The sequence below is a fragment of the Eriocheir sinensis genome, chromosome 20, assembly GCF_024679095.1.
Source record: "Eriocheir sinensis breed Jianghai 21 chromosome 20, ASM2467909v1, whole genome shotgun sequence".
Classification (NCBI taxonomy): Eukaryota; Metazoa; Arthropoda; class Malacostraca; order Decapoda; family Varunidae; genus Eriocheir; species Eriocheir sinensis.
In genome coordinates this window covers 12,053,515-12,065,180 of record NC_066528.1, presented here as the reverse complement: position 1 = coordinate 12,065,180, position 11,666 = coordinate 12,053,515, and the positions used below count along the sequence as shown (strand labels likewise).

Sequence of the window (11,666 nt, the reverse complement as noted above, 5' to 3'; positions counted from 1 at the left end):
ACCACCCGCACGCCCGCCCTCACTGACCAACACTCCGACACTGACTCAACACCTGCACGCCCGCCCTCACTGACCAACACTCCGACACTGACTCACACCTGCACGCCCGCCCTCACTGACCAACACTCCGACACTGACTCAACACCTGCACGCCCGCCCTCACTGACCAACACTCCGACACTGACTCAACACCTGCACGCCCGCCCTCACTGCCCAACACCTGACACTGACTCACACCTGCACGCCCGCCCTCACTGACCAACACACCGACACTGACTCAACATCTGCACGCCCACCCTCACTGACCAACACTCCGACACTGACTCACACCTGCACGCCCACCCTCACTGACCAACACTCCTAGACTGACTCACACCTGCACGCCCACCCTCACAGACCAACACTCCGACACTGACTCACTCCCGCACGCCCACCCTCACTGACCAACACTCCGACACTGACTCAACACCTGCACGCCCACCCTCACTGACCAACACTCCGACACTGACTCAACACCTGCACGCCCGCCCTCACTGACCAACACTCCGACACTGACTCAACACCTGCACGCCCGCCCTCACTGACCAACACTCCGACACTGACTCAACACCCGCACGCCCACCCTCACTGACCAACACTCCGGCTCCGGCTCCGGGCTGTCACCTCCATACCTCCGGCCTTTGTGTCCCGCCTCAGTCTCCGTAACTTTGGATTAGTTCAAGCATCAGTCAGCACAACGTGACGCCACCACCCGCACGCCCGCCCTCACTGACCAACACTCCGACACTGACTCAACACCTGCACGCCCGCCCTCACTGACCAACACTCCGACACTGACTCACACCTGCACGCCCGCCCTCACTGACCAACACTCCGACACTGACTCAACACCCGCACGCCCACCCTCACAGATCAACACTCCGACACTGACTCAACACCCGCACGCCCACCCTCACTGACCAACACTCCGACACTGACTCACACCTGCACGCCCACCCTCACTGACCAACACTCCGACACTGACTCACACCTGCACGCCCGCCCTCACTGACCAACACTACGACACTGACTCACACCTGCATGCCCGCCCTCACTGACCAACACTCCGACACTGACTCACACCTGCACGCCCACCCTCACAGACCAACACTCCGACACTGACTCACACCTGCACGCCCACCCTCACAGACCAACACTCCGACACTGACTCACACCTGCAAGCCCGCCCTCACTGACCAACACTCCGTCACGGTCTAAACACCCGCACGCCCACCCTCACTTACCAACACACCGACACTGACTCAACACCCGCACGCCCACCCTCACAGATCAACACTCCGACACTGACTCAACACCCGCACGCCCACCCTCACTGACCAACACTCCGACACTGACACACACCTGCACGCCCACCCTCACTGACCAACACCTGACACTGACTCACACCTGCACGCCCGCCCTCACTGACCAACACTACGACACTGACTCACACCTGCACGCCCGCCCTCACTGACCAACACCTGACACTGACTCACACCTGCACGCCCACCCTCACAGACCAACACCTGACACTGACTCACACCTGCACGCCCACCCTCACAGACCAACACTCCGACACTGACTCACACCTGCAAGCCCGCCCTCACTGACCAACACTCCGACACTGACTCACACCTGCAAGTCCGCCCTCACTGACCAACACACCGACACTGACTCAACATCTGCACGCCCACCCTCATTGACCAACACTCCGACACTGACTCACACCTGCACGCCCACCCTCACTGACCATCACTCCTAGACTGACTCACACCTGCACGCCCACCCTCACAGACCAACACTCCGACACTGACTCACACCTGCACGCCCGCCCTCACTAACCAACACTCCGACACTGACTCAACACCCGCACGCCCACCCTCACTGACCAACACTCCGACACTGACTCAACACCCGCACGCCCACCCTCACTGACCAACACTCCGACACTGACTCAACACCTGCACGCCCACCCTCACTGACCAACACTCCGACACTGACTCACACCTGCACGCCCACCCTCACTGACCAACACTCCGACACTGACTCTACACCTGCACGCCCGCCCTCACTGACCAACACTCCGACACTGACTCAACACCTGCACGCCCGCCCTCACTGACCAACACTCCGACACTGATTCAACACCCGCACGCCCACCCTCACTGACCAACACTCCGACACTGACTCAACACCCGCACGCCCACCCTCACAGATCAACACTCCGACACTGACTCAACACCCGCACGCCCACCCTCACTGACCAACACTCCGACACTGACTCACACCTGCACGCCCACCCTCACTGACCAACACTCCGACACTGACTCGACACCTGCGTCACCAGATTGTCGTACTCAGCCTCTTATGTTTTCCGATTTCCGACCCAAAAACTGTCTCCTCCACTCCAATGACTACATTTATTTATAGTTACCGGTGAAAGGTTTAATTATTAGTGTCTTTTCGCTATAGTTAAGTGTCCAAAAACGGTAAAGACAATGGTGGATACGATAATCTGGCAACCCTGCAGTCATCACCGCCAGTGTAACTCCCAGTGGGAAATTTGAAAACGTAACATTTGGCAACAAAAAGTATCATTTCGGATCTCTGATCAGGCGTTTGAAAAGTAAGAAATACGGTAATCATGGGCGTTTTAGGAACGTTTTAGGAATCTTGGTTTAACGTTTACACTAGAAAAAGAACATCTATATAATCAAAGGTTTTAACACTAAGCATAATTCAAAGGCTCTTCGTCTCATCAGCTCTCCTCCTCATACTGATAGTCTTCTACCTCTTAAATTCCGCCGCCATGTTGCCTCTCTTTCTATCTTCTATAGATATTTTCATGCTGACTGCTCTTCTGAACTTGCTAACTGCATGCCTCCCCCCCTCCCGCGGCCCCGCTGCATACGACTTTCTACTCATGCTCATCCCTATACTGTCCAAACCCCTTATGCAAGAGTCAACCAGCATCTTCACTCTTTCATCCCTCACGCTGGTAAACTCTGGAACAATCTTCCTTCATCTGCATTTCCTCCTGCCTATGACTTGAACTCTTTCAAGAGGAGGGTATCAGGACACCTCTCCTCCCGAAATTGACCTCTCTTTTTGGACACTCCTTTGACCTCTATTCAGGAGCAGTAAGTAGCAGGCTTTTTTTTATATATTTTCCTTTATGCCCTTGAACTGTCTCCTTAGCTGTAAAAAAAAAGTATCGTTATTTGTGTGGGGGCGGCAGGCTTAGGGCAGATACCGGGAAATATAATGTGCTGAGTACGACAATCTGGTAACGTTGTGCCTCACGCCGTAGCCAGCGCCACGTTTTCAGTTGGGAATTATCGCACTGTCTCCTCAGTGTCTTTTTTCCCCAGTAGAAGTACCGTACATCATTATAAAACGGATTGTGTGTGCTTGAAAGTTTACTGAACATAATAATACAATGTTTAGCGTCTCTGTTGCCCCGCACTGCTCTGCGTGCGTCGAGAAACTTTCCTGTGATGACAACTTCCGTCCGAGAGGTGCCAGAGTGCCAACACCAGAATGTATTGACCATTTTTACTGAGTAGTTTTAAAGTTCGAGTATGCCACGAAAATCATATCCTGTATCACAAATGTTATCTACATTAATAAGTTATATCTACATTTATAATTCGTATTATTTTTCTCCATTATGATTTATCTATTAATTCTTCACTTTTTTAACGTGAAAGTGAATTTATTCTTCCCCTTCAAACAAAATCTGAAATGCAAAGGAAGTCTGACAATCCCAGGCCGGTGCTGCCAGACGCTTCCGCCACTCACGTCAACCATTTCCAGATGCCGTGAAGGAGATCGATCGGGTTTTCATGGGCGTTTATTTCACGTTCATGGCACAGAATGGTCCGGCGAGCCCTGGGCGGATCTGTACTGACCACTTTGGGGACGCCTGTAAACAATGAGTCACAAGCAGTCTTCATACCAGCTGACATGACCACGTGGAACAGGCGTGTAAGTGATGCTAAACAGGGAGCATTTTCTGTGTGTGTGTGTGTGTGTGTGTGTGTGTGTGTGTGTGTGTGTGTGTGTGTGTGTGTTGGCATTTTATAATCATGGAGTATATCCGGCGTCCATATCGGCTCCCTCACCGTCACACCAATAGACACACGGAGGCACCAGAGACACAAAGGCCTGGGGTGTCTTGGGGTGATGACGGGGCGTGTGGCTGTGGCGGCGGTGCTCCTGCTGCGTCTTGGAGGCACCCACGGCACCAGGGACTGTGAGGATCTTCATGGAGTGGTGGTCGTCAGTGAAGGAGGGAAGGAGACAATTTGTGAGGAGAGACGAGAAACAGGAAGATATAGTGAGTCGACAACAGTGTACGTGAAGCCGGGAGATGACTTCAAGGGAGTTAGTCTTGGAGTGACACAAACATTACGATCTTATGTACAATATCATCAAGTAGCTTGGTTTGGCCTTGACAAGTGTTACAGCGACAACAAGTGGATCAAACTGAAGGTGGATGTGGAAGCACCAAATATATTGAACAAAATTCTGCATTTCACCCTAAACATTGAAGGATACAGAGGAAGATGCACAAGGAAACTATCATGGAACAAAGTCATCACTGGCCTTAGTATTGTGGCTCACGGCTCTTCCAGCTGGACAAGCACAGCCGAAGAAACGGGCGGCAGATGTCACGGTCCGGAAGAATTCACGAATCTGCAGAACCCAAACACCTGCACGGATCCGCCCGACCCTATCACCACCACCACCACATCAACACCACCTCCAGGTACCACCACCACCACTACCGCAACAACAACAACAGCACCTCCAGGTACCACCACCACGACCACCACCACCACCACATCAACACCACCACCTCCAGGTACTACCAAAACCACCACCACAACAACAACAGCACATCCAGGTACTACGATCATCACCACCATCACCACCTCCATCACCAACACAACAACAACACCTCAAGGTGCTAACACCACAACACCACCACAATCATCACCACCACCACCACCACAACAACACCAAATCAAGGTACTAACACCACAACACCGCTATCATCACCACCACCACAATCACAACAACAACACCTCAAGGTACCAACACCACAACACCACTACCATCATCACCACCACCACCACCACAACACTAGCACCTCCAGGCACTACCACCACAACACCCTCCACAACCTATGCCACCACAGCCCCTCCAGGTGTTCCTCTTACAAGCTCTTCCTCCACCCTGACAACCACAGCCACACCACGTCCACACCTTCGCCGCCACAAGGAAAGGTCACTCTGTCTCTCTCCTCTTCGACAGTGGTGATAGCGGTGCCGATAGCGGTGGTGGTGGCGGTGATCCTGGCCATTGTGGTGTGTGTGACCTACCGGAGGCGACGGCGTGGACAGGGAGAGGGGCAGGGTGAGTATGTGTGTGTGTGTGTGTGTGTGTGTGTGTGTGTGTGTGTGTGTGTGTGTGTGTGTGTGTGTGTGTGTGTGTGTGTGTGTGTGTGTGTGTGTGTGTGTGTGTGTGTGCCGCGAGTTTACTGTAAAAATCTCAAGAGTTGGCGGCTTAAGTTTTCAAGTTGAATCTCTGACGTATGAGTGGCGGCCACGGCTATGGTCTCTCTCTCTCTCTCACTCTCACTCTCTCTGAGGCAGAGGACGAACGTTAGACTTCAAGAGGCACTGCTACAGTTGAAGGTGGAGTGGCTGAGGGGCAGGAAAGCTTCGTAGGTCTGGGTGGTGTGCTGCGGGAAGGGCTGGACTTCAACGTAGATGGGGTCCAGGACACGAGGCAGGAGGCTGAGGGAGGCTAGGTCCGTTCAGTGGGTGGATGCTTGAGGCGCTAGGGAGCAAGGAAGAGAAACCACCAAGCAGGCAGTGAAGCGTATGAACAGTCTGAACATTGGCTGTATAAATGTGAGAGGATGGGGCACAGGTAAGCTGGATGACATGAGTAAGGAGCTGGATGAGTGGAAGTTTGATCTAGTTGGTGTGACTGAGACTCACTTAAGAGATGACGTGCGTGTGGATGGGGAGGTGTTTGCTATGATTGGGAAGGGCAAAAAGAAGCAGAACACACGGGAAGGAGGCGTAGCCCTACTCCAGAGGAAAAGTAAGGGTTTCAGAGTGGAAGAAGTGAATGTAGGGGCCAGTGCGGACAGTGAAGATGTTTTAGCAGCGAAAGTGGAGTGTGTGAATGCCAAGGGTAAGTCTGAGAGGTTGATAGTGATTGTGGTGTACATGACGGTGGAAGGTGAGAGAGCCGTGAGGGAGAACAGAGGGAAGTATGGCGTGGTGAGGACAGTTGTGAGGGATTATGCCGGAGAGAAAGTTATTTTCATGGGAGATATGAATGCACATGTGGGTGTGCTTGGGAAGAGAATGAACCGGAATGGGGAAATGCTGGATGAGTTTGTGGATGAAATGAATCTGGAAAACCTGAATGTGACGATGGCTGAGGGACGTGTGACGTAAAGTGCGAGGGATCAGGAGTCTGCCATTCATTATGTGTTAGTGAATGGGAGAATGCGTGAGTGTGTCTCGTATGTGGATAGATGAGGACGGAATGATTGATGTGGTGTCTGATCACAATATGCTGGTGGTGGAATGTGACCTGTATGCTAGGAATGAAAGAGAAGTGAAGAGGGAAAGAAAGAAATGGAGGTTGAGGGATGTTAGATGGGAAGATTTCCAGGTAGACCTGAGGGAATAAGACTGGATGAATGGAAGTGTGCATGACGTGGATGAAGCCAATAGTGAGTTTGTAGGGAATGTAAGGAGAGCTGCAACTCGACGGATTGGGTACTTGAGTACGAATGGAAGGAAGAGAAAGTACAAGCCGTGGTGGAATGGGGAGATCAGGGATGCTAGGAAGGAGCGAACGAGGCTGAAAAAGGTTTGTAGGAAACTGAGGAAAGAGAGACATGAAAGTATTGAGGTAGAGAATGAATATCAGAATACATGGTCAGAATATGTAAGGCAACAGAGGGTCACCAAACGGAAGATTAGGGAGGCCAAGGTTAGGTGTGAGAGGAGTGTGATTGAGGCTCTGAAAGAAAAAGGACTAGAAGGTGGGCGTGAATGCTATAAATTCTTGAGGGGTGAAAGTGTGACTGATAGTGAAAATGTGGAGTGCCTGAAAGTAAATGGTGAGGAAATCAGGGACACAGATAGAATGAAAGAGTGTATAAAAGGTTTCTGGGAAGAGATTGGAGGGTTGGGTGAAGTTTTTGAGGTGAGAGAGGGATGTGTAACGTTTGAGAGGAAGGATGCGGATGACCTGAATGAGAGAATTAGCAGAGAGGAAGTCGAGGTATGTTTGTAGAAGCAGAAGAATTGCAAGGCAGCAGGGCTGGATGAGATCCCGTATGAAATGTATAAAAATGGAGGTGAGGTGGTGATAGACAGGATGACTGAGCTGTTCAACTGTGTATGGAAGAATGAGCGAGTGCCTCGGGTGTGGAACGAATGCAGAGTGACTCTGATACACAAAGGACGGCATAAGAGTAAGAAAGAGCTGAAGAATTATAGGCCGATATCCCTGGCGAATACGGTGGGAAAGATTTGCTGTGCTGTCTTGAATGAAAGGCTGTGTAAGTGGATTGAAAGAGAGAGAGAGTGCTGGGTGAGGAGCAGAATGGTTTTCGCACAGACAGGAGGGCAGAGGACAATATGTGTGTGGTAAATGAGATGATAGAGAGGAAAAAGAGGAATGGAAGTCCGTTGTATCTTGGGTTTCTTGATATTGAGAAAGCGTATGATAGAGTAAACAGGGAGGTGATGTGCGAGGTATTGGAGAAAGTAGGTTTGAGTGATAAGATTGTTCGAATCATTAGGAGTATGTATGTGGACACAAGAGCCAGGTATAGGTTAGGAGCATTAGAGACAGAGTGGGTGAGGAGTGAAAGAGGTGTTAGGCAGGGCTGCATCCTGTCCCCAACTCTCTTCAGTCTGTACACTAAGGAGTTGGCAGCCAGGATGAGGAGAAAGAATGCAGGAGTAAAAGTGGGAGAAGACAGGGTAAGTGTGCTTCTGTATGCAGATGACGTGGTAGTCATGAGTGAGTCAGCGGAGGAACTGCAGGAACTATTAGATGTGGTGAATGAGTATGGGAGAGATTTTGGATATAAATAAAGTAATGAGAAAAGTCAGATAATGGTTGTGAATGGGGCAGAAGATGAGAGAAATAGGACCTGGAGGCTAGGAGACACAGAGCTAGTGCAAACAGATGCATACAAGTACCTGGGTGTATGGATGAGTCCGAGCGGATGTGAAAGGACAGAGAATGAGAAGATTAGTCTAGTGAATCAATGGGTGGGCCGTCTGGGAAGTGCGGCAAGAATGAGAGCATGTAAGTATGATGTGCTGAGAGAGGTGTGGAAGAGTGTAGCAGTGCCGAGTGTGATGTATGGGATGGAGGTGATTACATGGAGTAAGTCTGAACCATATGGATAAATTGGAAGTGGGGCAAAATAGGATCGGTAGGTTAGCTTTGAATGCACCAAGGGGTGGAAGCATTGAAAGGTGATATGGGGTGGAGTACCTCTAGGGAAGGATTCAGGAAGGCTACCCTTAGATACAAAGTCAGATTGGAACGAATGGATGACGCAAGACTGGTACGGAAGGTTTACTTGTGGAGTCTGCATGAGAGCAAATGGATTAAGAACTGCATGAGAATGGTTGGTGACAGTGGTATGCGAGTCAGGTGGGTGAGCAGAGAGGAAGGGAGGCGTTTCTTTGAATGGAAGGTGACTGACAGGAACAGTGAGGGTCTAGAATGGGAAGTGAGAAAGTGGAAGAGAGAGAGAGACAGTGCAGTGAAAGGTGACGGTCTGAGGAGGTGGAAGCATGCGATGGAGAGAAAGAGTACTTTGGGGTGGTACAGGGAAAAGGAAGCCCCGCGGTGTGTCAGCTGGTATGATAGAAGCCTGGGTGGTGATCTTCTCTTCCAAGCTCGAGCGCAGTGTATGAATGTGAACGCAAGAAATTACAGGTGTCTGAGTCCCGCAGCAAAGTGTGTCAGATGTGTGACAGGGGTGTGGATGAAACTGTCGTGCATGTGATACTGGTGTGTGGGAGGTACCGGAGAGAAAGGACGGAGATGATGAGGGTGGCACTGAGTGAGATGGGCTGGGATGTGAATGGGAGGATCGCAAGAACAGAGAGGGAATGGATGCTGCTGCTGCTGGGACAGAGTGCTGAAGCAAATGAGAGAAGTATAGAAGCCATGAAGAGTTTTCTGGAAAAGATGTGGTGTGCAAGAAATAGGGAATAGGATGATTTGTAATGGATACTGCTTGCTTTGTTTTTATTTTTACAGGTTGTGCCGATATGAAGGCCTGACTCTCCAACGGGTCACCTGTACAGCAAGAGAAAGAGCAGGGGCGGTATTAATAAAGACTCCTACCAGTACTTTTAGAAGTGCTGCTAGAAGCTGTTTTCCTTCTAGCAGTAGCTTTTAACTTTACTGCTATAGTCTGTCCAAATTAACTTAGCCAATAATAATTATTTGCACTGGAGAAGCCCCTCCCCCATTCTGGGTAAGCTCCGCCTCTCTTTCACCTGATTGGCTGTTCATGACGTCATGTGTTGTATCAAAGACACGTACATACCAAATATATATGATTGAGATAATCTAGCTAGTTTCATGATTAAAAAATATTCGTAATTTAATTGAATGGCGGCACTCTACTTTAACAATCAATGACATCACCTAATAAACGAAGTACAATAATAATTATGCCAGTTTTTTTAAGGGATAACAAGCGGCCCTTCAAAACAAGCAATGTAGCATTGAAGGCGATTATGGTAGGCTACATATTAAGTAATGCACACTTTCCGTCATTATTTCCTACATAGCTCATTCACAGAGGCATGCCAAATGTAATCACATAAAAAATATCTTCTACAGTAACTTCATACAGGTAGGAATCATTGTATTAAGGAATAAGTTTTGTATCCTTGGCTTGGAGGGGTGTGTACGCTCGGGTGTGTACGCTCGGGTGTGTACGCTCGCGGAAAAGCGGGTGATGGTGAGCGCGGCATTCGACGCACCCGTCCCTCCAAGCCACAGATACGAAACTTATTCCTTAATACAATGATTCCTACCTGTATATGAAGTTATACTGTAGAAGATATTCTTATGTGATTATATTTAGTATGCCTATGTGAGTGAGCTATGTGGGAAATAATGACAAAGTGTGCATTACTTAATAGGTAGCCTATTATAATCGCCTTCAATGCTACATTGTTGTTTTGAAGGCGCTCCCCTGAAAAAGCTGTTTGTCCGTATTTTTATTGGCACAACACGTCGGACACCATAATTAGTGCGCGGGGGCCATCAGTCAACTGTAATTATCGTTATTATATTGAACGAGACATCCAAAAAGTTAGCTCTTAAGTCAGTACCCCACGAGGACTATTACATTTTCGGCGACTCCTAGCAGTAAAGTCGCTACTCCTAGCAGTAAACTCGGTTTGTCAACATGGAGTGGGGTTAGGCAGGCGAGGGGGCGGAGCTTCGGCCGCCGAGACGAGATACCAGCTAGTCAGTTTCCTTCCGCTCCACATGCAACCACCTCTACAACCTTGGCGACTCCTAGCAGTAAACTCGCGACTTCTAGAAGTTAGCAACAAAGTTAGGAGGAAACTCACTTTGAAAGTTGAATATCACTCCTAGGACTCATTATTAATACCGGCCCAGGTCTCTCTCTCTCTCTCTCTCTCTCTCTCTCTCTCTCTCTCTCTCTCTCTCTTCTCCTTCGTGACGGTCGTCGTCATCGTCGTCGTCGTAATGGTCACACTCTTCCCGCAGTGCCCCGCGTCGGCGGCGAGGTAGACGTCGACGACAACTACATGGACGTGGCTCCGCCCGAGGGCCCCACCGTGCTCCCGCGTGTGGCGCCGCGTCTTGGGCAGGCCGCCTCCTGGCGCGTCGGTGGCGAGGTAGACGTCGACGACAACTACATGGACGTGGCTCCGCCCACCGTGCTCCCGCGTGTGGCGCCGCGGCTTGGGCAGGCCGCCTCCTGGCGCGTCGGTGGCGAGGTACAGGTCGACGACAACTACATGGACGTGGCTCCGCCCACCGTGCTCCCGCTTGTGGCGCCCTTGCTTGGGCAGGCCGCCTCCTGGCGCGTCGGTGGCGAGGTACAGGTCGACGACAACTACATGGACGTGGCTCCGCCCACCGTGCTCCCGCGTGTGGCGCCGCGGCTTGGGCAGGCCGCCTCCTGGCGCGTCGGTGGCGAGGTACAGGTCGACGACAACCACAAGAAGCCGCCCACGGGCCCCACCGTGCTCCCGCGCATGGCGCCGTGGCAACAGGAGCCAGACTACTTGTACTTCGGCAACGACGAGGAGCACATCTACGACGAGATCCCCTAGCCTCCAATCTACGAGGAGACCCCCGAGCCTGCTTGACCCCGCTCCCGAAGCACGGGGCCCCGGCTGCTGCCACACCCAGGCCAGCACGCCACGCAGGGGTGAGCACTGTAGGATGAGGGCAACCAAGCGGCAGCATCGTGCCATCCAAACAAGCAGTGCCATCCAGACAAGCAGGAGGCAGCACCGTGCAGGGGGCAGCACCGTGAAGGGGGCAACACCGTGCCCTCCAGACAAGCA

General features: G+C 51.2%; 1 protein-coding gene across 1 annotated transcript; it reads left to right on the top strand.

The window, feature by feature from the left end:
- The first annotated feature begins 4,186 nt into the window (after nt 1–4,186).
- Nucleotides 4,187–11,429, top strand: LOC127001063 (uncharacterized). The gene is made up of 4 exons (XM_050865233.1): nt 4,187–4,948; nt 5,359–5,538; nt 6,058–6,249; nt 10,858–11,429. The coding sequence occupies exons 1-4, from the start codon at nt 4,225–4,227 to the stop codon at nt 11,427–11,429; spliced, it is 1,668 nt and encodes a 555-aa protein (XP_050721190.1). The 5' UTR covers nt 4,187–4,224.
- The last annotated feature ends 237 nt before the right edge of the window (nt 11,430–11,666 follow it).